The 27,238-nt window shown below is 39.1% G+C and overlaps 1 protein-coding gene across 3 annotated transcripts in view; it reads right to left on the bottom strand.

Moving 5' to 3' along the window:
• Window positions 1-27,238, bottom strand: part of FTO (FTO alpha-ketoglutarate dependent dioxygenase) — a 282,764-nt gene that overhangs the window by 205,746 nt on the left and 49,780 nt on the right. For all 3 annotated transcript variants that reach the window (XM_034638936.1, XM_034638937.1, XM_019797912.2), the window contains 2 exons: window positions 6,995-7,074; window positions 116-259 (listed from right to left, as the gene is read on the bottom strand). In XM_034638936.1, the coding sequence (XP_034494827.1) occupies window positions 116-259; window positions 6,995-7,074 (224 nt within the window). The remainder of the gene's footprint in view (window positions 1-115; window positions 260-6,994; window positions 7,075-27,238) is intronic.

Genomic DNA, 27,238 nt, shown 5'->3' with positions numbered 1-27,238 from the left:
TAATTAAACTGTTCTTTCTCTCTCACTGAGGACTTTCAGGGCTCACACCCATATGAAATTATGGCAGATCAACTTGTTAGCTTGCAAGTAGCTTCCCAGTTCTTGAAAGTCTCACCTCATTGTGAATTTCTTCTCCTTGTTTCAGAACTGCAGGCTCAAAGGATTTCAAAGAAATATCACCATTGTCTGCCTCATTACGGACATTCTGCAGAGCCAGCTGGCAGCGCTGTAAGATATAATCCAAGGTTCCAGTCGAGCACTGCAGAGACAGAAATCAAGATTAGAAGCAAAATCCAAGTTTACCATACAATGCTTCCTAGGGATGTTCACATTTGTCCCTTTTCTAGTCTTTCACCTGTTGCCCCCCACAGCTCAGCCCATATTCAACTTAAGAATTACTGTAGTGGCCTGCTCCCTGGACTCTGTATTGCCAGTTTGGCCTCACTTGGGCCTCTCTCCTTGCTGATTTTCCTTTATGATGTGGGCCTTATATCACTAAACAGTAGGCTCCCTGAGGCTAAAGCCATGTATGTATGTATATGTACATATATACATGTATACACACACACACACACCATTGTATTATATGTATGTATTTTTTTCTACAGATACTCCAGTATCTAGAACCAAGTCCTAAATGTAAAAGAAACTCAGTAAGTAGTTTTTGGGTGAATAATTAATTAACCAAGAAGTCAAAGACACTGACTTTGTTATAAGCGTCCTGAACCTAACAATGGGAAAGAAAGGTAACCAGACTGATTGGTTCAACAGCCCACAAAATGGAAAAGTAACAGTGGGGAAAAAAAAAAACAAACTGAAGTTATAAACACAGGGCAAAGAACTCATTTTCCTTTTCTGCAAAAACCATACACCAAGCAGCTGCAGTCCTTGGCGGAATAGGTTCTTCAAATAATGGAGAATATGTGGCTCATGCCCTCAAGGCATGTTCAAAGGCAGAACTTAGTACTTTGGTATTGGCAAGGGCACAGATAACTAGTTCATCCCTCACTTTGTCTGTAGGAGCAAAACAGAGGTCAAATGGACAGCTCTTCCTTTGAATGATATATGTCAGAAAAGAAAAGGATGCAGACGGAGAGTGCATCCATTGGTTCTGATGACAACATGATTTCCTAAGAATGATAAAAAGCAAGCTATAAATATCCTTTCAACCCAATGAGGAAAATGTATTCCTAAAGTATTTCTATTCCAACATGTATAATTTAAACAGATCCCTTAGAAATAACCTTGAAGGCTAATGCCCTGGCACAAAAATTCTTTCTATGGTTATTGCCATTTTACGCGATGTGTCATGGATAAGCCTGGGAAAAACAAAGTTATGGTGCCAAATACAGAAGCCTGACTAATATGTATTTTAATATGAAGATCTCAGAGTGCTGGAAGCACAACAGCAGGCAGCTCCCACTTTCTACAAAGAAAAAACAAAAAGTAGAGCTGAATCACCACTCACTTTTGTCCCGGAGCCACTCCTGCAACCTCTTTTAAAATGACGTTCTATCTATACACATGCTCTACTCACACCTTTACTTTCCCAAGTATCGAGTGACCTACGTAAGAGGTTACTAATCACAATGCCATTTATTACAAAAGACTGGAAACAACCTAAATTTCCCACCAATAGTGGACTCATTAAATAAACTACAGTGGAGCCATACTTGCAGCCAAAGAAAAAAGGGGGGGGCGGGTAGGAGGGGGTACTTTTTTTTCTGGGTGTTCGGAGTTTTATCTGTCATACAGAACATACAATAAGGCCCATTTTTTGGGCAGGGACGGGAAACAGCTTTACTGAGATATAATTCACATGTCATAAAAGTCACACAGTGAAAACATACAATTCATTGTTTATAGTATATTTACAGAGTTATACAACCATCACCACAATTAATTTTAGAACATTCTGGTCACCTCCCCAAAACAAACTGTACCCCTTAGCAGTCACCTGCTGCCCCCTTTCTGCCAACCTTCCCAGTTCCAGACAACCACCCATCTATTTTCTGTGACCACAGGTCTAGCTATGCGGGACCTTTCCTATAAATAAAATCATACAATAGCTGATCTTTTGTGACCGGCTTCTTTCACTGAGCAGGAGAGTTCAAGGTTCATCTATGTCGTAGCATGTATCAGTAATTCCTTCCCTTTTATTGCCAAATAATATTTGATTGTATTAATCAAATCGTATTAATCAAATAATCGCTTTTGTTTTTCCATTCATTATATGATGAACCTTTAGGTTGTTTTCACTTTTTGCCTATTATGAGTCAAGCTGCTCAGAACGTTCGTGTACAAGTTTTCATCTCTCTCAGGTGTAGAATTGCTAGGTCATGAGGTGACTGTCTCTCAGGTGTGGAATTGCTAGGTCATGAGGTAACTGTCTCTCAGGCGTGGAATTGCTACGTCATGAGGTGACTGTATTTAAAATTCTGAGGAAAGGTCAGACTGTTTTCCAAAGTGGCTTAACTATTTTATATTCCCTCCAGGAGCGCATGAGAGTTCCAATTTCTGCACATCTTCACCAATACTTGTTACTGTGATTCTGACTGTAGCCATTCTGGTGGGTGTGACATGATAACTCACTGTGGTTTTGCTCCATATTTCCTTTTTTTTTTAAAAGATTTTATTTATTTATTCGACAGTGATAGAGACAGCCAGCGAGAGAGGGAACACAAGCAGCGGGAGTGGGAGAGGAAGAAGCAGGCTCCTAGCGGAGGAGCCTGATGTGGGGCTCGAACCCATAACGCCGGGATCATGCCCTGAGCCGAAGGCAGACGCTTAACGACTGAGCCACCCAGGCGCCCCTTGCTCCGTATTTCCTTGATGACTAATGATGTTCAACATCTTTTCGTGTGTTTATTGGCCACTTGTGTATCCTCTTTGCAGACATGTCTATTCAGATATTTTGTCTTTTAAAAATTGGATTATTTATCTTTTTAATTGTTGGGTTGTGAGACTTATTTATGTACCCTAGACACAAGGACCTTGTGACATAAGCAACAAGAAAATACTTCTTGCATTCTATAAGTTCTCTTTCCACTTTCCTGATGGAACCTTTTGAAGCATAAAAGGGATTTTTTTTAAGATGTATTTATTTATTTATTTAAAAGATTTATTTATTTATTTATTTATTTATTTGAGAGAGAGAGGGATAGAGAACAGTGGGGAGGGGTAGAGAGAGTCTTAAGCAGACTCAGTGCTGAGCATGGAGCCCAAGGCGGGACTCAAGCTCACGACCCTGAGACTGCAACCTGAGCTGAAACCAAGAGTCAGATGCTTAACTGTGCCACCCAGGTGCCCCTATTTATTTATTTTAGAGAGAGAAGGAGAGAGAGAACATGGGGGGAGAGGGAAAGAGAGAATCTCCAGCAGACTCCATGCTGAGCACAGAGCCCAACACAGGGCTCAATCTCACGACCCTGAGATCATGACCTGAGCCTAAACCAAGAGTTGGACATCCAACCCACTGCACCACCCAGCGCCCCTGAGGCATAATAGTTTTTCACTTTGGTGAAGTCCAATTTACCTATTTTTTCTTTGGTTGTTTGTGCTTTTGGTGTCATATCTAAGAAACCACTGCCTACTCCAGGTATGAAATACATATCGATAAGCAGTTATCACCACGGCTTCCTAAAGCAAAAGTGCAAAATAGTAATGTAGAGTAGGCTACCGTATGTGTCAAAACTGGTTTTAATTAAACACATATTTGTTTATATATGTATTAAGTATCACAGAAAGGATAACAAGAAGCTGACTCCACTGGTTGCCTCTGGGGAGGAGGAGCTGGTGGCTTTAGGAGAAAGAGATTTTAAACTATTCTTGGGTACTTTTTGAATTTTGAACCATTTGAGTAACTACGTATTCAAAATATAATTATATATAAAACATATACAATTTAAATTAAAAAGAAAGCTATTCAGGAGGACAGATTTCTTCTGTTCCAACCAGAAGAAAAAAAAAAAATCCAATAACAGTCGAGCACCGTCAGACATAATCTAGTCACATGTAACCAAAAAACTAGATTTCTTCTCTGATTAACTAAAATTAAATTCAGAACATCACTTCCTTAAGACAATCTATTTCCAACATACTTTGAACGGACAGGAAACAGCAAACCATTTTGTGCGGCACAGATAAGACACAGCACGTTAATTCTGCATGAAGGAGAGGACATTTATAAAATAAGTGAGGGCTACCACACTGCCTGGGTTTTTTCCATCTCTTGTCTTGAGGGAAATACTAATGTAACTTTCATGTTAGAAAAAAAAAATCTTTTCCCTCTTTTATTACCGACAACAATAATATGACATGAAAAAAATTTTGAAGTAATATTAAATCATAATCCTATCATCTTACCTTTTTTTAATTATTTTAATTGCACGTGATTCTTTGTCCACACAGCTGTGACCAGAATGTACACAACAGTGTCTATTCTGTTTTTCTCTGTAGCTAAGTATTCAAAATAAGTGTTTCCAATGGTTGCTCACTGAGGTGATACTAATTTAATTAACCAATCATGTCTACAGAGGCACTAAAGTTCTGTCCAGTTCTTCACTACTCTTAGTCACTCTAGATAAACATTTTTGTGTGTGTGTGTGTGTGTGTGTGTGTGTGTGCGCGCGCGTGCTTCCTTTGAATTGTTTCCTAGGTTTGATTCCCAAAAACAGTGTTATGAGATCAAAGATATTTTTATGGTACTTTATACACATCCCCATATAGCTTTCCAAAAAGTATACCACTTAGAAAAACTTCCCTAAGGATATGAATGTACCTGTTTCACTGTACCTTTACCAACACTGAACATTATCATTTTGACTTTTCATAGAAATAAAGTTACCTTAAAATGGTGATGTTTCAAAAATCACGTTTTACTTTAAGGTGATTATTAAAGCCTGTATACATCAGATCACATCAAACAAAGCTAACTTTTTTTTTTTTAAAGGCCAGATAGTAAGTATTTTAAGCTTGCAGGCCACAAGGCTTGTTGCGACTGCGCAGCTTTGCCTTTTAACTCCAAAGCAGCCATAAACTAACAGAATCAAGTGAGTGTGGCTGTGTTTCAATTAAAATTTTATTTATAAAAACAGCTGGCTAGCCCATGGGCCACAGTCTGTTGACCCTGATCTATAACACAGAAAGACAGTCACATCATTCACAGTGGAAGTGTCTAGTTAGTAGCTTGAACGCAAGTACAGAGACCATAAAAGACATAGATTTGAGATAATGTTTTTCTCCCAACAGCATCACTACACAAACCTGCTTCTTTTTTTAAAAGTTAATTAACACTCACAATGTTGCCTAAACTTAGAAGACACAAAGGCAGCTGTGACTAAACAGAAAATGCTGAACCTCAGGATATTTTGAAACCACCACTACCCTCATAAAATTGGTCCACCTGGAAAAAAGGAAATCAGGGCACGGGGTACTGTTCGAACTGTACTCTGGAGGGCTCCTCTTGGTGGCTTCTGTGTAGGCACGTTTCTATTGCAGGACATGGAGGAGAAGAGCTTTAGTCCCTTCTTTGCATTTATCTGCCAGACCACTCCACTGGGCAGCTCCAACGCAGCCTGTTCAAAACCGAATGAACTACTGTCTTCCCTCACTGTCTTCAACTGCCATTTCTACTAATGGCAATGTCATCCCCAAATCACCCAGGCTTGAAAGCCAGCCAAGAGCCTGGCACAGGGAAAGCATCCTGTAAAGAGTTCATTCGTTCCTTCGTTTGTCCATATATGCATTCCTTCTTCTAGTCCTCGCTCTACTCAGTCAGTCCTTCCTTCCCCACTGCCTAACAGAACTTACTTTCAGGTCTCTCAGATAATTATCTGTGTGTTTATTTGTTTGGGATCTGTCTCCCCGACTAAAATGGAGGTTCAACAGAGGTAGTGGCCATAGATGTCCTGTTGATGATGTTGACAGCTCTCTCCCTCAAGCCTGTCGTGCCGCTGACCACGTAACAGGCACTCAAATATTTAGATGAGCGCGGACGGAAGAGAGGGGGCTAGGGACATAAGGAGAAAGGGACGAAGGAATGTTTCATGGGCTTGATGGCATCTTGATTTAGTAGACACTCAGGCCCTCTCTGGCCCACAGCAGCATGACGGTTCCATGAGAAAAGCCACTTAATTACCGAATGACATGCCACTGCCTTCAGACTCAGTCTCGGGATTGAGAAGGGCCTGTGCTTGTGTTCCCCTGCCACTTTGTTGTACTCCTTCTGCCCAACTTCCCACCCTGGCCCCCTGTGGCATGATGGAAAGGCAATCTACAAAGCAAAGCACAGGTAACAAGCTTGGATACGAGGTCAACTTGTAGTCCTTCTCATGATTATTCCCCCGCTCTATGGAACCCTCCTTAATCGGTCACACAGTATCCCAGGTGACTACTAAGAGTTTTTCCCACCTCCTAGGTTTCCACTCTGAACTGGTCTAATCAGCTGGCCACCAGCCACTGCAAGTGGTGGCAGAATTTAGCAACAAAGTGGGTTATGAACACAACTGGGGAGCTCAGAAATTCTGGGCACCACTGTAACTCTCTCCTTAATTTACATTCACATGCTCAGAAGCCTGACCCAAAAGTTAAGGGAAATGTAAGTTCTCAACCATTGAGCCTAGTCACAGCTAACACACGTACAAGCACACAAACCCACCCCATTTCCTCTGGCCACCTCCTGTCCTTGACCTTGACAGATACAAACCCCTTAGAAAATCTCTAACTAGCAACACCTGCCAATAGCATTTTACCTTCTCCAAGAAACAGAACCCCAAAGAAGCAAAATATACTAATCCCATGCTGTGAATACACTTTTTAAAACTGTACCCAAGACAACTTGAGGCTAAAAAAGCAAGTAAATAAAGGCTAATGTTAAGTTCGATGGAAGCAATTTTCCTATCAAATACTCTTCCAAAACTCTATGCAAAATTGCTCATTCAACCACTGCTGTCACATCCAATTAAGTTTGAATCACATTTTTATTTACACTTACCTCTGCCACTCGGTGGGTGGAACTAAACCGAGGTGGTAAACCAGCCAAAACACAGTGTTGGTGGGTGGCATTGAGATCATCTGTAGGAAAAATACCAAAAATTAAAAAAAATAAAACCACACACACACACACACATTTATTAGTCACTATAAACTATTCAACAAAAATACGAAGTAAACAGTAAATCCATCATTCAAGGACAACAATAACCAGGGAATTAACACCTACTCTGTATTCTTTAAACCATTCTTTATGACTAGGATGACTTTGTATGCATATAAGTACATATATAGACATCAAAACCATGACACTTCCAAGAGTAAAAGGGGATGTTAATTATTCCAGGACAACAGGTGTAAACCAGGACTGTCTTTAGCAAACAGGATACATGGTTACCCTACTTATGTGTGGTCTTATGATGCCCACTCACCACTAAGTTTACTATTTATGAACTTCTCTCTTTCTCATGACACATCAAATTCTATCCATGCCTTTAGATAATAAGCCAAAAAAATTTTATACTATTTGGGTGGAACAGCTTTCATCTGAAAATCTGCCTCTTTCTCTCCCCAATCAAAGTATCAATTTTGCCCTAACAATTTTTCCAGGCAAAAAACCAACCAACTCAGCAGTTGCAAAGTTTTGGCTCTCAGGACAGAATTCAAGCCTATGGATTCACAGCCCAAGAATGGAGTAGGTGGTGAATTCATCAGCTGAAGAATAAGCCTAAAACCACATGCAGTGGAAGAAAAACCAATGGCCAAGTTGTTGTGTATTCTAAGAAATGATGCCACATGTCAGGCAAAATCTCTATCACCTCTGCTTAAGACATAGCTTTCTCTGTTATAAAGAAGAGAAGGGAACAGTACTATTCCCCAGCACTGTGTGATTTCCTATATAGGCAACAGAGGTTTCTTACCAAGATACCAAAATTCAAAACGATTTAAACTAAAAGGCAAAACCACAACACCCCTTAAAGGGCAGCAAAATTAACTTCTAAAAAAATAATGGAAATGTAAAATGTCAACTGAAGGTCTCCTCCTTCTGGACATTCCGGAGTACCAGTGACAACCTTTGCCTTCCTACTTTAAACAACTATATAGATGGACCAAAAATAGAAAACAAACTTTCTGACACTGGAAAAGAGATTAAGATACAATCCCAAAGACAGAGAAACAAAATAGGTGAGGCCTAAAATTGCCCTAGCTTACTACCTGGAACAGTTTCAAAGCCAGAGTAGAGAGAGGGGAGTCAGAACCCAGAGTTTTCAGTTTTCCTTCTTGCTGAATGGCGAAGACAGAGACCGGAGTTTAGGAAAGCCAGGAAAATGGATTTGTAAGACAGAATACTGGAATAGGAGAACTCGTACAGAGAGAAAAGAAGCAGACATCTGCAGAAGGGTTCCTTTAAGTCTATCACTGAGCACTGACCGGTGCATGTATGAATGAAAATTTTCCAAGGGCAGGAAGAAAAGAAGCACCAGCAAATAACAGGCTGAACAAATCTCCGAGCTCACACAGGGCTGGGCATATTCTGTGTTCTCAGCAGCCAGAATGGCTCCTACTACATGAGATAACGGATAGAGCCCTTGGAAAAGCATCACCTTAGTAGTAGAGCTAAATTAGTTCCACATCAAAGGCTGCCCTAGATCCACATAAGAGCTTAAAAGCAAGCCTCAAAAGTATCCAAGTTATTCCAAATAATTTAACTAGTCATTAGAGCAAAGGCCAACACTATTTAAAAGAATTTAACAAAATCAGACACCCAACAAATAAAATTCACAATATCCAGCATCCACTCAAGAAGTAGCAGAGAAGAGGGGTGCCTGGCTGGTTCAGTTGGTAGAGCTTATGACTCTTGATCTCACGGCTGTAAGTTCGAGCTCCACACTGGGTATAGAAATTACTTAAAAATAAAATCTTATGGGGGCACCTAGGTGGTTCAGTCAGTTAAGCATCCGACTCTTAGTTTTGGCTCATGATCGTGGGGTCATGCCCCACATCAGGCTCCACACTCAGTGGGGAGTCTGCTTCTCTCCCTCTCCCTGCTCGCGCTCTTGCTCTCTCTCTCTCAAATAAATAAACAAATCTTTTTTAAAAATAAAATCTTATTTAAAGAAGTAACGGAGAAGAGAAATGAAAGATATATATGACATATATGATATATGACACATATGTATGTATAAGATGTAAACATATCTTTCTTTTATTTCACATATATGTATCTTTCATATATACAAATAAAATGAAGCTTCTAAAGATGAAAAATGTAGTATCTGAAATAAAAAATCAACTGAATGAGATTAACAGCACTTTAGACAACTGCAGGCAAAAAAACCCAGTAAACTAGAATATACGGAAATAGAAACTACCCAAAAATGAAGCACATAGAGAAAAAAAGACTACAGATAAATGAAAGGGCATCAATGACCTATGAGACACTACTGATCAGCTTAACATAAATATAATTTGATTCTCAGAAGAGAGAGAATGAACCCAGGGCACCTGGGTGGCTCAGTCAGTTAAGCATCTAACTCTTGGTTTCAGCTCAGGCCATGATCTAATGGGTCAAGCCCTGCACCCAGCTCTGCACTCAGCATGGATTCTGCTTGGGATTCTCTCTTTCCTCTCCCTTTGCCTCTCCCCTGCTCCCTCATGTGCATGCTCTATAAAATAAATCAATCTTTAAAAAAAAAAAAAAAAGAGGGAGAATGACAGAAAAAGATTATCTGAAGAAATGATGGCCAAAGAGAAAAACTCAACAAAGAACAAGGGCAACAAATACAAAATATTAACAAAGGGAGCCTGGGTGGCTCAGTCGGTTAAGCATCTACCTTCGGCTCAGGTCATAATCCCAGGGTCTGGGAATGAGCCCACCATCAGGGTCCTTGCAGGAGCCTGCTTCTTCCTCTCCCTCCTGCCACTCCCCCTGCTTGTGCACTCTCTCTCTCTCTCCTTCAAATAAATAAAATTTTTTAAAAAAGAAAACATTAACAAATAAGGTAGCTATTAAACCAATTATATCAATAATCATTTTCAATGTCAGAGGAGTAAATCTATCAATTAAAAGAGACTGTCAGAGTGGATGAAAAAACAAAACCCAATTATATGTTGTCTACAAGAAATTCACCTAGTATAAAGTCACATGTAAATTAAAAATAGAGGGGTGGAGAAGATATTCTATGCTAACACTAATTAAAACAAAGCTGGAAGTACCTATATGAATTTCAGACAGAGCAGACTTCAAAACAAGGAAATTACCAAGGATAAAAAGGGCAGTACATAATGATAAAGGAGTCAATCCTCCATGAAGATATAACAATCCTTAATGTGTATGTGCCTCATAAGAGAGTCGAATTACGTGAAGCAAAATCTAATAGAACAGCAAGGAGAAATAGACAAATCCACGATTATAGCTGGAGACTTCAATATTACCTATCAGAAATGGCCACATCCATTAGGCAGAGAATCAATAAGGACACAGCTGAACTCAAGAATACCATCAATCAACTGGATAAAACTGACATCTACAGACTACTTCACCCAACAAGAGCTGAATACACATTCTTCTCAAGCTCATATGGAACATTCACCGAGACAGACCACATTCTGGGACTAAATAAATAAATAAATAAAAATTCCAAATTTAAAAGAATAGAAATCATACAGTCTCTGCTCTCAGACTATACAGGAAATAAACTAGAAATCAGTAAGAGAAAGACAGGAAATCTCCAAATACTTAAAAGACTAAAAAACTTCTAAATAACACAGTGAAAGAAGAACTCTCAAGAGAAATTTTGAAGTATTTTTAACTAAATGAAAATGAAAATACAACATCAAAATTTGTGAGATGCAGCAAAAGCACTTTGAAGAGTAAAATTTAACAAACTGGATGCATATATTACAAAGGAAAGATCTAAACTCTGTAATATAAGCTTCAGCAATAGGAAATTAGAAAAAGGAAAGCAAATTAAATCTAAAGTAAAAAGACAAAAAATAATAATTAGAACAGAAATCAGTGAAATGAAAAACAGCAAATCAACAGAGAAAGTCAATGAAATAAAACTGGTTCTTTGAAAAGGTCAATAAAATCAATAAGCCTTTGTCCAGGCTAAGAAAAAAAAGGAAAAATACAAACTACTAATACCAGAAATAAAAAAGGGAACAACACTACAGATCCTACAGATATTAAAAGGCAAATAAAGTAAAACTATGAACAGCTCTATGCCTACAAACTTGATAATATGGATGAAATGGACCAATTCTTTGAAAGACTCAATCTGCCAAAACTCACATAAGAAATAGATAATCTGAATGGGCCTATGTGTACTGAAGAAATTGAATCAAAATTAATTACCCTCCCAAACAGAAAGCACCAGGCCCGGATGGGTTCACTGGTGCATTCTACCAACCATTTAAGGAGGAAGTTATACCTATTCTTTACAAACTCTTCCAGAAGAAAAAGTAGAAGGAAGCCTTCCTAATTCACTCTATGAGGCTAGCAAAACCCGAATAGCAAAACCAGACAAAGATATTACAAGAAAAGGAAACTACAAATTAATATCTCTCAAGAACATGAATGCCAAAATCCTCAACAAAATATTAGAAAATAGAAACCAACAATGTATACTTTATATACTTATATATACATCTTACAGACTTATATGCAGCAACCAAGTGAAATTTATCCAGGTATGCGAGGTTGGCTCAATATTTGAACATCAATTAATATAATCCATCACATCAACAGGCTAAAAAAGAAAAATCACATGATCATATCAATAGATGAAGAAAAAAAATCTGACAAAATCCAACACAAATCTGTAATAAAAACTCTCAGTAAACTAGGACTAAAGAGTAACTTTATTCAATGTTATAAGGACCATCTACAAAAAAACCTACAGCTAACATCACACTTCTCACTACGATTGGAAACAGGGCACGAATGTCTCTTCTCATCACTCCTTTCCAATAGCACACTGGAAGTGCCAGCTAATGCAATGAGACAAAAAAAGGAAAGAAAAGGTATACAAGCCTGAAAAGGAAGAAAGAAAACGGTCCTTCTTCACAGATGATGTGACTGTCTCTGCAGAAAATCGAAAAGAATCAACAACAACAAAAAAAACCCTCCTGGAATTAATAAACAATTTCAGCATAGCTGCAGGATATAAGGTTAATATACAAAAGGCAATCACTTTCCTAATGAATAAGGAGAATTTGAAAGTAAAAACATATTACCAATTACATTAACATCCCTTGAAATAAAATATTTAGATAAAAAATCTAACAAAATATGTACAAGGATCTACATAAAAAAAACCAAAGGGGCACCTGGGTGGTTCATTTGGTTAAGCATCTCTTGATTTCAGCTCAGGTCATGATCTCAGGGTTGTGAGATAGAGCTCTGCCTCAGGCTCCGTACTGGAGCATGGATCCTACTTAAGATTCTCTCCCTTCCTCTCTCTCCACCTCTTCTTGTCCTCCCTCCCTCTCTCTATAAAAAAAAAAAAAGGAAGAAAAAAGAAAAGAAAAGAAAAGAAAAGAAAAGAAAAGAAAAGAAAAGAAAAGAAAAAAGAAAACCAAAAAGCCCTGGTGAACAAAATCAAAGAACTAAATGAATGGAGAGAGATATCATGTTCATGGACAGAAAGACTCAATATCGTCAAGATGTCTGTTCTTCCCAACTTGATCTATAGATTCAGTGCAATACCAATCGAAATTCCAACAAGTTATTTTGTGGATACTGACAAACTGATTCTACAGTTTATATAGAGAGGCAAAAGACGCAAAATAGCCAAGACAATATTGACGAAAAAGTTGGAAGATTGATTTACTCAACTTCAAGAATAACCGCAAAACTACAGTAATTAAGACAATGTTTTATTGGCAATAGAACAGATAAATAGATCAATGGAACAGAAAAAAAGGGAATCCAGAAAAAGAACCACATAAACATGGTCAATGGATCTTTGACGAAGGAGCTAAGGCAATACGGTGGGAACAAAGCAAGTCTCTTCAACAAATTGTGAAAAAAAATAATCTAGACACGAACTGTACACTTTTCACAAAAATTAACTCAAAATGAATCACAATATAAATATAAAATGTATAAAACTCCTAGAAAATAATGTAAGAGGAAATCTAGATGACTTTGGGCATGGTGATGACTCTGGTTATAACATCAAATGCACAACCGAGGAAAGAAATAACTGGTAAACTGCACTCCAGAAAAATTAAAAACTGTTCTGTGAAAGACACTGTCATGAGAATAAGAAAACAAGCTGCAAACTGGAGCAAAATATTTGCAAAAGACACGTTCAATAAAGGACTATAATTCAAAATACAAAGAACTCTTAAAACTCAACAAGAAAACAAACAACTTTACTGAAAAAATGGGCAGGAGACCTCCCAATATACACCTCACCAAAATACAGATTGCAAATAAGTATATGAAAAGATGCTCATTATCATTTATCATGGAACTGCAAATTATAACAAAATACCACTACCCACCTATTAGAATGGCCAAAATCCACTGATAACTGATAACACCAAATGCTGACAAAAATAATGGAACAAGAGAACACGCACTCCTTGGTGGTGGGAATGCAAAATGATACAGCTCTTTTGGAAAGCTGTTTGGTTTGGTGATTTCTTACAAAAGTAAACATACTCTCACAGTAAGATTCAGCAATTGCCCTCCTTGATATTGACCCAAATGAGCTGAAAACCTATGTCCACACAAAAACCTGTGAACAGATGTTTATAGCAGCTTTATCAACAACTGCCAAAACTTGGAAGCAACCAAAATGTATGTCAGTAGGTGGATAGATAAACCATGGCCCGCTCACCAACAGAATAGTATCAGCACTAAATAGAAATGAGCTATCAAGTCATGAAAAGAAATGAGGAAACTTAAATACATATTAATAAGTAAAAGAAACCAGTCGGAAAAGGCTATATACTGTAAGATTTCAATTATACAACATTCTGGAAGGGATAAAACTACAGAGAAAGTAAAAAGTTGCCAGGAGTTGGGTGTGGGGCGGGGCATAAATAGGAGGATTATAGAGGATTTTTAGGGCAGTAAAACTATCCTGTATGATACTATAATGGCAGATATAGGTCATAATACATTTTTTAAATCCATAAAACATATCCATAAAATATACAACACCAAGAGTGAACTCTAATGTAAAATATGAATTTCGGTGATAATGATGTGTCAATGTAGGTTAATTAACTGTAACAAACGTACCACACTGGTGGCGGATGTAGACGGCGGGAAAGGGTGTGTATGCGTGGGGACAGAGGTGCAGAGCAACTCTCTGTACTTTCTGCTCAACTTTGCTAGGAGCCTAAACTGCTCTAAAAATAAACTCTATTTTTAAAAAAAATTATCAACTGAAAAGTCTTTGGAAAATTCTTTAAGATTCCATAGCTCACAATCTTGAGACCAAAATACAGGTATACAACTATACAGTTTTTCTCCCAGGGTGTTCTCAAGGCAAAGAAAACACTTATTTGCATCACTGAATTTAGTATTTGGATGAGCAACTACTCTGTGTCAAGCACCATTCTGGACACAGTGAACAAAACAAAGTCCGTGCGCTCACGGAGGTTACATTATGATGGGGAAGATACAGAATAAGAAAATAAACAAGAAATTCAGAAATGAGTTGCTATGGAGAAAACAAAGGATAATTTAAGAAGTGTAAGAGTTCGTGGGGGTGCGAGGGAATAACATACTACTGTATATGGAAACTGTATATGAATACTGTATATGGAGAGAGTCCTGGCAATGCCAACATCTGGGATGAGAGAATTCCAAGAGGAAGTTAAGAGCTGGGGCCAAGGCATGAAGTGGGAATGAGCTTGTTGTACTTGAGACTGTAGCATGGTGCTCAAGGTGCGGAGGGCAAGTTGAACACATGAAGCAGGCCTCTGCTGGCCACGGTCTAGAATTTGGGGTTTGAGTCTAGATACAATGGGAAACCGTTGGAAAATTTCAAGTAGGGGAAAAAAAAATGTGATCCAAGTCAGAAGACCACTCTGGCAGCTTTCTGGAAGAGGGAGGACTGACAAGGGCCGGCCCTGAAGCAGGAAGACCAGCAGGGAAGCTGCTGCTGTAATCCACACAGGAACTGATGGTGACTCGGACCACGGTCACAGAGGGGGAGACGGTGAGCAGTGGACCAGATTCAGAATGTTTTCGAGAAAAACAGTAAGACCTGCTAATGGACTGGATAAGTGAAGCAGGGGAGAGAGCAAAATGAAGAGCAATTTGAGGGGTTTTCATAGGAAAACCTGATTGAAGATGATTAAGTCACAAAACATTAGGGTGTTGTACAAACAGTATTATAAAATGCAGTGAAAGGTGAGGGCGGCGACATCAGCGATCCCAGCCTGAGCTGAAGGAAGCCCCAGGGAGAAAACAGCTTAGTGAACACTGGTTAAGGGCTTTTGTTCCACTGAGAGGCAACGAACCTGATACAGGCCGAGTGGCAAACGCAGCATTTGAAGTACTACATTGAGGCCTGTACCTTTATTCAAATCCTTGGCACCCTCTTAATCAAACAACTTTTGAAATTGCTCCCACCTGTCTCCAATCCTTTATGGCTTCTAGAAAGAACCTTGTAACTTTCACCCACGAGCTTCTAATTTCTCTAAAACTATAAGTCTGTAAAAGTGGCTGAGGTGTCATGGACCGTACAACTTAAAAGATACGCTAAAGACATTGCAGCTTTACAAAAGACGACTCCTCATCATTTTCAGGAAGAAAACAGGAAAGAATGTCTATTTGCTAGAGCTATTTCAGAATATAGCTAAAAACGGAGTGATTCTGCACTGGAGGAGATAATGCTAAGTGAAATAAGTCAAGCAGAGAAAGACAATTATCATATGGTTTCTCTCATCTATGGAACATAAGAACTAGGAAGATCGGTAGGAGAACGGGATAAAGAAAGGGGGGGGGGTAATCCGAAGGGGGAATGAAGCATGAGAGACTATGGACTCTGAGAAACAAACTGTAGACTTCAGAGGGGAGGGGGGTGGGGGAATGGGATAGGCTGGTGAGGTAATAAGGAGGGCACGTATTGCATGGTGCACTGGGTGTTATACGCAACTAATGAATCACCGAACTTTACATCAAAAACCAGGGATGTACTGTATGGTGACTAATACAATAAAAAAAATAAAATAAAATATTTAAAAAAACCCAGAGTGACTCTATATTCAAGTGGAATCAGAGTTTGCAGAATGTATTCAAGAAAACAAATAGAAAAGCACCTCTCACTCTTTGCCAGCTAAGTGCTGCGTGCTCTGTTGGTCGGTGAAGAGCCCTGGACACCCACTGTAGCATGAAATCTCATCTCATATATAAAAGACCATAGATGCAAAGGCATAATTTCCGCTAGGGTGACTGATTCATGCCCACGATTCTCCTGAAATCCCACCTGCTGAGATCCCCTCCCGCACAGACCAACCAGGACAGTTGGTCATCCCAAATTTAACCCAGCCCCTTACTTCCTTGGTTTTGTTGTCCAGTGTGTTATCAGGGCAATTTCATCCCAAATTTCTTAAAGTAACAATCAGGAGCTTCGCTGAAGGCACACTTCAGAGCTAAATAGGCCCAATACTGAAATCCAATCTTCCCGGCTTCACACAGTCACTGAAGCTTTTCATTCTTACTCACCTGTCCATTCTCATCACTCAATCTTAATATTTATGACCTTACTTTTCCTAGACATGGGGACATCCATGACTGAGAACATATTCAGAATTTAATAGCCAACGAAAGGGGGGAGGGGAAGCTTCCCAGCAAGATGTCAGTACAGACTCAGGCCTCCCGACCTGCCCCATTCCCAGATTCCCCAAGGACACACGGTCAGGGGACTAGTCAATTAGGTCAAAACTTTTGTCAGCACTAAATATTCGAGGAAGGTGCTTAATATGCCAGAAATTGCCAGGGGTTGTTCTGATACGTTTAGGTGGGATGAGATGAAACAAGGGGCAAAGAGGGCTCCTTCCTGAGTGTCTCCCCTCTGAAAGAGCAGCTTCCTGGTAAATACAGCAAGCCCAGCCCGGGGGGAAGCACTCTCCCTTGACTCAGAAGAAGAGTGGGAGGTTATGACAGGCTACAGGGCACCCACAAGGCAGGTCTCTTGCCTCTGCAAGGTGGCCTTAAATGTAGGCAACCTGTGGTACTCAGAGACCCCAGGGCATGTCACTGGTACAAGCTGCCACTTTCAGAAGACGGCCTGGCATTGCTGAGCTGAGAAACCGGAGCAAGCAGGTATGCCAAGGATGGTCAAAAGCAGGCTTGGTTTGCCCATACGGCAAGCATCTACACCATACAGAGATCAAACTGAGTTCTTCGGGACACTCCAGTTCATGAAATCTCTCAGGGGCCATGGAGGGATTCACGTTCATCCTTCCTCCTTGACTGAAGGATCTGGCCAGGAATGTATGCCAAGTTTTCAAAAGAAGCAACCTCAACACCAACCTGCCTAGAAACCAGTACTAGTCCTCCTTCTGTAAGGAGAAACAGAGAGGAACAAATCACCAGACTCACGTGAAAACACTGCAGTTCAAAGGAAAGGAACCACTTTGAAATGATCTCTGCTCAAATGAGGTTTTACTCAAACTGACAGGACTAATTTTTTATGAAATTCTCAATATTTTAAGAAGACACTTGATTCAAGATGGTACTACATCTGAAAACAGGGCAAGTAGACATGAAGATGGTACAGTCTGCAATCAGGAAAGACTGCGTGGAATTGACTTTTAATAGTGTCACTTCACTATAAATGATGGAAGACACAGTGGACAACAGAACACAGACCACAAAAAACTCAAATTACTGAAATGAATGAGGGAACTCAAAACGTTCGCCTAGAACTTGGAGGGAAAATGAAAATCAGTGACAGAAGAGATAAGAAATGAGGGGTAGATTCTGGAAGCCAAAATATATATACAGGAAGAATCCTAGAAAGCAAACAGAAAAAGGACAGATGAAAGAACCCAAAGAACTAACAGAAGACTATTTCCCAAAGTTGTGAAAAGGCTCTGTACTACGAAATGGCAATTGAAGCACATAAACATATTCTGTTCAAATATTAAATGCAAAATATGACAAATGTTCAAAGAAAAAACATAATTTACTACAACAGAATCAAAATGAAGATGACCTCAGACATCTCTCTAACATCAAATATCAGAGCTCAAGGGGACAATATTTAGAGTTTCCAGGCAGGAAGTATGTTATGCAAGAATCCTATAGCTATTTAAGAAGAGAGCAGCATGTGAAGGTATAGAAAGTCACTCTCAGATAATATAAAAACTCAGAGAATAAAAGCTACCGACATGCCCTTACCGTTAGCCTTCATGAAAAACTTGTGAGAACCTATGCTTTATTTAAATAATTAAAACCATGGTATAAGAAGAAAACATAGCAGTAAGCTCCCTGACATAGGTCTTAGCGATGACTTTTTATATATGACACCGAAAGCAAAAGCAATGACAGCAAAAGTAAACAAATAGGACTATATCCAACTAAAAACCTCTGCACAGGGGCGCCTGGGTGGCTCAGTTAGTTAAGTATCCGACTCTTGATTCTGGCTCAGGTCATGATCTCGGAGTTGGGAGGATGAGCCCCACGTCGGGCTCTATGCTCAGCATGGAGTCCGCTTGAGACTCTCTCTCTTACTCTCTCTCTCCCTCTGCCCCTCCTCCCACTCTCTCTCTCTCAAATACATACATACATACATAGCTCTGCACAACAAAGGAAACCATCAACAAAATGAAAAAGCAACCTACAGAATGGGAGAAAATATTTGCAAATTATGTATCTGGTAAGAGGTTAATATCCAAAATACATTAAGAACTCATACAACTCCAAAGCAAAAAACAAACAATCCAATTAAATATAGGCAGAAGGTACATTTGAATAGACATTTCTCTAAAGGTACATGAAAAGATGCTAATTAAAACCACAATAAGATATCACCTCACACCTGTCAGAATGGTTATTATCAAAAAGACAAGAAATAACAATGTTGGCAAGGTTGTGGAGAAAAAGCTTTTGCACTGTTCGTGGCAATGTAAATTAGTACAGCCACTATAGAAAACAGTGTGGCGGTTCCTCAAAAAATTAAAAATAGATTTACTCTGTGATCCAGCAATTCCACCTCTTGGTATTTACCCAAAGAAAATGAGAACACTTATTCAAAAAGACATACACATCTCCATATTCCCTGCAGCATTATTTACAACAGCCAAGATATGGAAACAATCTAACTGTCCATTGATGGATGAATGGATAAAGAAATTATGGTATATAAATACAATGGAACACTATCTAGCCATAAAAAAGTATGAAATGTTGCCATTTACATCAACATTGATGGACCTCAAAGGCATTATGCTAAGTGAAATATGTCAGACACAGAGATACAAATACCCTATGATCTCAGTTATATGTGGCACCTAAAACAAAAACAAAAAGCATAAAACAAAACAAACAAACAAACAAAGAAACAAGCTCAAAGATACAGAGAACAGACTGGTGATTGCCTGAAGATGGGGGTAAGAGGAGTGGGAGAAATGAGTAAAGGATGTCAACAGGTATAGTTTTCTGGTTATAAAATAAAGACGTCATGGGGATGTAATGTAATGAAAAATTGCTAAGAAAGTATATCTTAAAATTTCTTATCACTAAAAAAATACAAACATCTTGTAATTACTGTTGACCCTGAAAATAAAACAGCCAGTTACTTCATCAGCAAAATGGGTTTATTCAAGAATGGCAGGGAAAATGCAATTTGGGACACATGATCTATGACAAAACCACAGACAGTTGCAGAGAACAAAGAAGAGGAGCACTGCTTTACAGAGGAAGAGGAGAAGGTGGGGGGGGCTGCTTGAACAAAAGTCCATTGGAGGAAAGTGAGAGTCCAGGGTGGTGACGATTTCTCATTGGCTGAGTTGTGGCAGTTTCTCATTGGCTGGGCTGTAGTGGGGCACGGGGAAAATCTTCCTCCCTGTTGCTGAGACAGTAAAGTAGCATCTTCCTGCTTGTGTCTGACTTGCGGATGAGTTGGCAGGGCATCAGAGCTCCCCTTTCTGTCCTCCCAACTCTATTATAAATCAGGTTTCCTTTATTCAGTTTCACATTATATAAGGCGATGGAGGTTAACTAAACTTAGTGTGGAGATCATTTCACAATATACACAAATATTGAATCATTATGCTGTACACCTGAAACTAATATAATGTTGCATGTCAACTATACCTCAATTTAAAAAATAAATTTTTAAAAGAAAAAAAAAACCATATTATAAAAATTACCAGTGAGCATAAAAGTAAATACTTTCAAATATGGTTATTTAATGCAAGTATAAAAAATCACCATCATTGGGGCGCCTGGGTGGCTCAGTTGGTTAAGCGTCTGCCTTTAGCTCAAGTCATGATCTTGGGGTCCTGAGATTGACCCCTCCCCATTTGTGTTCTCTCTCAATTTCTCTCTCTCAAATAAATAAATAAAATTTTTTTAAAAAATCATCATCATCATCAAGTAATTATGCTTCAACTAAAAAAAATAACATTAAGTATCTAAGTCAAAAGCCAAAAGAATATACTAAAAAATACTTGGGAAGCGGGCTGAAAGGTTGAATAAAGTAAATGTGAAGAAAAACAAACACATCTTAACAGAAAAATGGGCAGATGATGAATAGTAATGGAAAGAAGTATACGAATGGCAAACAAACATGGAAAAGTTCTACCTCATCAATAAATTTAAAAATGCAATTTAAGAGATGCCTGGGTGGATCAGTTGGTTAAGCATCTGCCTTTGGCTCAGGTCATGATCCCAGGGCCCTGGGATCACGTCCCGCATTGGGCTCCTTGCTTAGCAGAAAGCCTGCTTCTCCCTCTCCCTGCCGCCAAGCACCCTGCTTGTGCGCTCTCTCCCCCTTTCTCTCTCTCTGTGACAAATAAATAAATAAAATCTTTAAATAAATAAATAAATAAATAAGCAATTTAAAACAGCAGCATGTTATTTTTGCTCACTGAAGTGGCAAAATACTTTGAAATTGTATTGCCAAGTATTATCCAGGGTGAGGAAAAGGAGGCTGGTGGTAGTAACGGACAGCCACATTTCACATACTGTGGTGGCAATGTACACTGAAAACAATCTTGTGACAGTCTGACCATATAATATGTACAGTTTTAAAATAGCTCTACCCTCCTCTCACCTAAGCTTTCCACTTCTAGTTATTTTTCCTAAAGAAATAAACAAGCTGCAAAGATATATGTACAAAGATGCTCACCAGGGCAGTATACATGATATCAAAATACTGGAAATGCATTAAACTACCAAAAGTAGGGGAGTAACATTTAGGCCATTTTAAAAAAATCACATTTCAAGGAATATTTCATAAGGAAAAATGCTCAAGATATGAAAGTATTGAAAAAAAACAGGTATCTAATAAGGTATTTTCTAAAAAGAAAAAATCCCCATATATTTCCAAGTACAGAAAGAAACACTAGGTGGAATTAAACCAAGTAGTTATGAAGAATATTATCTCTGCAAGGTGATAATATGATGTTTTTGTATTTACACCTTCTAATTGTTTGTAAATTCTTTAAAGCGAACATGTACTATATTTCATCAGTTCCAAGGCATGCATTTTTTCTTTCTATTTAGCATCTCTGAAATTGGGACTACATCTTCAGACTGATGGCATCTTTGACTGGATGGCATATATTACTGTTTTTGCATGTAGCAAGTAAAATAAAACAATAATTATCATTATTTTGGAAAGATCCAAAGGATAATGTTCAATGAGGAGATCCTCAGAAAAGAAGCATTCATTTCCCAAATGAAAACGATGGCACAGAACCATCAGAGAAGGCTGTATGAGCTTTGGATGGTTCTGTAAACCTTCCCCCCGAAAACAGTCTTTCATGGGAGTAAAAACTCTCCTACAAAAACAAGTACAGAGGTGAAGATGGCCTCAGGATACATGACTTTCCCCCTCTTGTTTCTAAATTAACTTTTATGGAATGCCTAGTTTGTTGCTGGGTTGTAAAGAGAATAGATTCTTGAGGTTAATCATTCTTTTTCGGTTTCTAAATGAACTTTAATCCCACCTCGCTAAGGGCTGCCTTTAATCTTCCAGATTGTAACTCTTCCCAAGAAACAGGAGGGCAGAGAAGTTTGGGGAAATAGAAAGATGAGAATGAGTAAACCTGAATGAGTCGTTTTCTTCCCTCTCCCCCTTTGAAGACACAGGGCCATCATTTCTGCCCACTGCTTCCGTGCAGACCGGAACTGCCTTAATAAAGGGAATGAAGGAAACAGAAGCAGCCACTTAAACCTCCCGGTTCTGTTCCTCCATATACCTTTTGCCTTCTGTCTTGATTCACTCCTATCTCACATCTAATTTTCCATTGGTACTTGAGGATGAATGGCTGTGGTTTCTGGCTAATGCCTGGGGAGGAAAAAAGGATGTTCTTTCCAAATACGTGACAAGTTCCTGTTATGGACAAGGCATTCAGTGCTGTGTGTAGTGTGAGAATATATAGAATATAGCAGTGGCTCTCAAAAAACTAACTCTAGTAGATAAGACCTCTGTACCCATCACTACAGTACAGAGGAAAAAAAAGAATAATTGCATCCACACTGACGGGTTGGAGCCCATGCCATTGTGGCTATTTAATTTTTTAATATCGTCCTACATTAATATACCTAGATGGAGAGAAAAACCCAACAAGGTGGAGGGAACAGTGTAAACAAAAGAGAAGGAAAAATGGTTGTACCAGAGTCAATTTTAGGATAGAATTTTAGGACAAAGCCACTACAATGATTTGACTTAGGACTATAATTAAGGTCTTTTTAAAAAGTTTTCATTGTTTATAGGGCCTAGAAGAATTATTCCACAGGAAGAATTTAAGGAATCTTCCATCATGGGGTATAATGTCTGGCCTGGAGATGTGCTGCAGGGACTGTGTCAGGAATGTGAAACTCATTCCTACCCTCATCCTGAACTGAAACCTGCAACAAGAATCCATTAAAAGAACAAAAAAACAAAAAAACAACTTCCTTTATGGCCATTCTTGCTACCTTTATAGAAGTGGCAAAGAACACACACAGGATATGCAATCAAATTAAAAGTCTGAAAAACTTCTTTTCCACAGTTCATGCTTTCAGGAGTTATGTTATATATATTGAGGGCCAAAGAAGGCATTTTAAGACTGCCAGCCAAAGGGAAAAATTCCACCCAACCAACCCGGATGCAGATTTATCCTAATACAGCGTGACTCTGACTAGATAAATTATGAGGGAATAAAAGGATCCCAAAATTCATAGTAACTCACCCATCCTCAGCTTAAAAGAAACCAACACATTTTTGTGAACTTTAGTAGTTTTTTTTTAATAAATGATCTGGAAAAGAATGAATGTACAGATTGATCCAGACACTGTACCAACTGGGAAATTCTGTCATGTCACATGGTCATTTGGACTAGGTATTAGGAAGCAAAGCATGGGTCACTGAAGGAATGGGCCATGGAAAATTCTAAAAGCTGTCTGGAGATCCCCAAGTATTAAATGAATGGCCTCCTGATTTGGAGGAAGGACTTCATAAACTTTTCCAGCTAGGAGCTTTCAAGGACAGAATAAGTATCTCCTTTTGCCTATATGTTTGTTGCCATGATATGGGGGTACTAATCTTTGGTTTATTCATCCATTCATTAATTCAAAAATTATTATTAAAGCACCTACCATGTTCAAAGTACTGTGTTAGGTGCTATAGAGGTTACATATTTTTAGAAACCAAAAATAGAGTGGGGATAGAAGACCTTTTTAGAAAATTTCAAGAAAAAGACATGAGATCCAGATAAAAAATAGAATAGTCAAGTACCACAATGAGAAGAAATCTCAGTACGATAACTGTAACTGGTGGGTTTGAAGAAGTGGTAAGATAAAATATGTGACACAGGGACAGCACTATGGCATTATTTTTTTTTTAATAAGAATAAAGAAAGGCAATTACGACTTCTAGGGGGAGAGGGAGAGCCACACAAGAAAGTCTTGGTTCAAATACAAAGCAAGCTAAAATGGAGCATGATTCTGGGCCTCTGATTTAGTATAAAATCTTGACCTGACATTTGTAACATACCCTTTCAATGGGACAAGGTTAGTGATTACTGTGGACTCCCATCTTCTACGTATGGATCTAGTCACTTTATTTAGTTCTGCAATAAAGGATGCATACATAAGCACTGTTAGGTACTGGCTTTCAAATTTCAGATTCCATGTACAGGGAAAGCATGGCAGTGTTATCAAAATTATAGATCAGTGTGTAGACATTATAATCTACAATGATGGAAAAGTAATGATCTGGCTGAAAGGGAACTTTCATTCCCCAATTTATATCCTAAAAGTCAAGAGTCTATCTATATACCAGTTATAAGGTAATCAATTACAAAACAAAACAAAAACAAAAAACTAAAAGTAGATGTTAACTAGTAAAACTTAGCAAGAGTGAGGGGCACCTGGGTGACTCAGTTGGTTAAGCATCTGACTTCAGCTCAGGTCAGGATGTCAGGGTCCTGGGATCAAGCCCTGCATCGGGCTCCCCACTCAGCTCGGAGCCTGTTCCTCCCCTGCACCTCCCCCCACCCCTGTTCGCTCTCACTCTTTCTCTCTAATAAATAAAGAAAAAAAATTCTTAGCAAGAGTGAGAGAGTGTAAGAGCCACATCCCCATTTTTCACTTTTCTTCACATTTTTCTTAATGGAGGAACAGACAGTGCTTCAAGCTGCTTGGGTGGAAAGAAAACAGTATTAAGCTTGTGTTTAAGAGTTAAGGAGGTAACCACTTAAAGAATAAAATGCAAACACACTGAAAAGTAGTTACTTCTGGGAAATGGAACTTGGGGGCAGGTGGCAAGGAGTTTTTCGCTTTCTGTTTTAGATCCTTAATGTTTGAATTTTTATTTCCTAGTCCACATGTTGTTTTTATAATAACAATAACAATATGAATGAGATACTGACAGGGAAAGATCTCCAGAACATATATCATTGGGGGGGGGGGACAAGCACTAGAGTAATATATATAATAAGGTCCCATTTGTGTGCTCATTTTATAAAGTAGCAGCAATCTACATGTAAATCATATCAGCATAACTAAGAGAACTTCCAAATTTTATTCTATATAATTCCATACTATTCAAATCCTTTACAATGAGAATATATGTGTATTGATGTATTACTTGTTCAGTTAATTTTTTCTGCATTTTGAAAGACGAAAGATCCTGTGACTATGTAATTAGTAGAGTTGCACGATTCGACGGGAGAAACAGCTTTGGTCTCAGAAAAACCTGCATTCTAACGCAAGCTTTGCTAGGTCCGTCACCCTGAACAAGTTACTTTACCTCTCTAAGCCTCTTTTTCCTTTCTGTAAAACAGCTTTATTGAGATATAATTCACATACCAAACAATACCCTCATTGAAAGCATACAATTCAATGTATTTTAGCGTGTTCACAGGATTGTGTGACCGACACCACAAATGAATTTTAGAGCTTTTTCAGACCCCTCAAAGAACCCACACACCCATTAGCAAGCAATCCCCATCAATTTTCTTTTCTGGCAAAAGAACAGGGATCTAAGACAGAGGACTACCTACCTGATGGACTTATTATAAGAAAGAAAGAAAATATATCAAAGCCTCCAGCTCAGTGCCTGGCCCTCAGTGGGTACTCATGCACCTCAAGGAAAGTTCAAGACATCGGTGACATAGAAATATGCACAAAGACTGGATATGCTAAGAAAGTGTAAGAGATGGGGAAATCCTTTCAAGTACCTGGGAATCCTCTCCTCAGAGCAAATTCCACAAAAGATGTCCTCTCCCCAATTCTACTGAATACAAAAGAATCAGGTATCAAGACAAAAAGCACAAGTTTGAAAATGTCAGCATTTGGGGGCATATTTTTAGAGTAAAAGCTTCAGGAGGACAGATACATCCTCAACCCTGCAAAAACAGGACGAGCAAGAAGCAAATACCGTAGTTGCTGAGAAGGTAAGAAGAACGCCACAAGTTCGTATTGGATGAGCAGGTGAAACTATGCTGTCATGTTTCTACTTTTCAAAGTGAAAATAAACATGACAGGTGCTCACTTGGCTGTTCGAGCACTTTCCACTGAAATGGCAATTCCTCAAGCTTACCGACTGCAGCCTGAAGTTATAATTTATTACTGTTTCTCTATTATTCCCTTGCCTCGGCAGAAAGCAGAACATAGCACCTACGTTTCAAGACCCATGAGAGGTAATAAAGTATAATTATTTAGAATTTATGATTAAGCCATAAATTATAGGTACTTTTTACTTCAGCTGGTCAGTCAGGAGTTGGGGGAGGAAGGGAATGGGGTCAGAGGAAGAAATAACAAAAGCCTTTTCCTTTGAACAAAATGTCTAAATCAGGGCAGGATTGAGGGACACCTGGAGGATTTACAAAGATACCACAGTCTCCAAGTTAAGTCCCAGAGGAGGCCCAGTTAAGAGGCTTTAAACTCCTAGAAGCCTCTGTTCTTCCTGCTCACAGGGCAACGGTCTCCAACTGGAGTGCTTGTGTTGACGCCAAAAATAGAAGCACGGCATATTTTCAGGTTCTACCACATCAAACGTTCACCGTGCTCTGGGTCTTGCTGCTTCAAGCCATAGGTATTCCAAAGAAGGTGAAACTAATCTGTAAAACACTAGTGACCAGGCTTCATAGGTAAACCCAGCCCTCAACCAAGGTCAGAGTGTGGGTACCGCAGAGCTCTGATTCAACTCTTCTCCCTGTCAAGAAGCAGTTGGTGAGATGGCCCTTTCTTGCAGTTCCTTTATGTGGTCATGGAAATATACGTATGAAACAGTGACATGCCAAGATGGCAGAACTCGGGGCCTGAAGCAGGATAAGAACACAATATTTAGCGCTCTTCTGTCCCCCACTCGCCTCACTGGTTCTCCCGTAATGCCATGGCCCAGCTCCTCATCTTCACAGTTGGTCCCCACGTGCAAATCGTAGCTTGCAAAGCACTTTCTTCTTTGGCCTCCCAGTAACCCTGGGAAGCGAGTAGGAAGAAGTGCTAGTTGTCCGGGGGAGGCAGAGACTCGGGAGAAAGATGAACAGCATACAGCCAATAGACAATGCCGTGAGTCTGGAACTTGGTCACCTGACAGGAAATGGCCTTTCATCA

The sequence above is a fragment of the Ailuropoda melanoleuca genome, chromosome 12 (genome assembly GCF_002007445.2).
Source record: "Ailuropoda melanoleuca isolate Jingjing chromosome 12, ASM200744v2, whole genome shotgun sequence".
Lineage (NCBI taxonomy): Eukaryota > Metazoa > Chordata > Mammalia > Carnivora > Ursidae > Ailuropoda > Ailuropoda melanoleuca.
The sequence above is the reverse complement of the archived record's forward strand: the minus strand, read 5'-3'. Positions and strand labels throughout refer to the sequence as shown.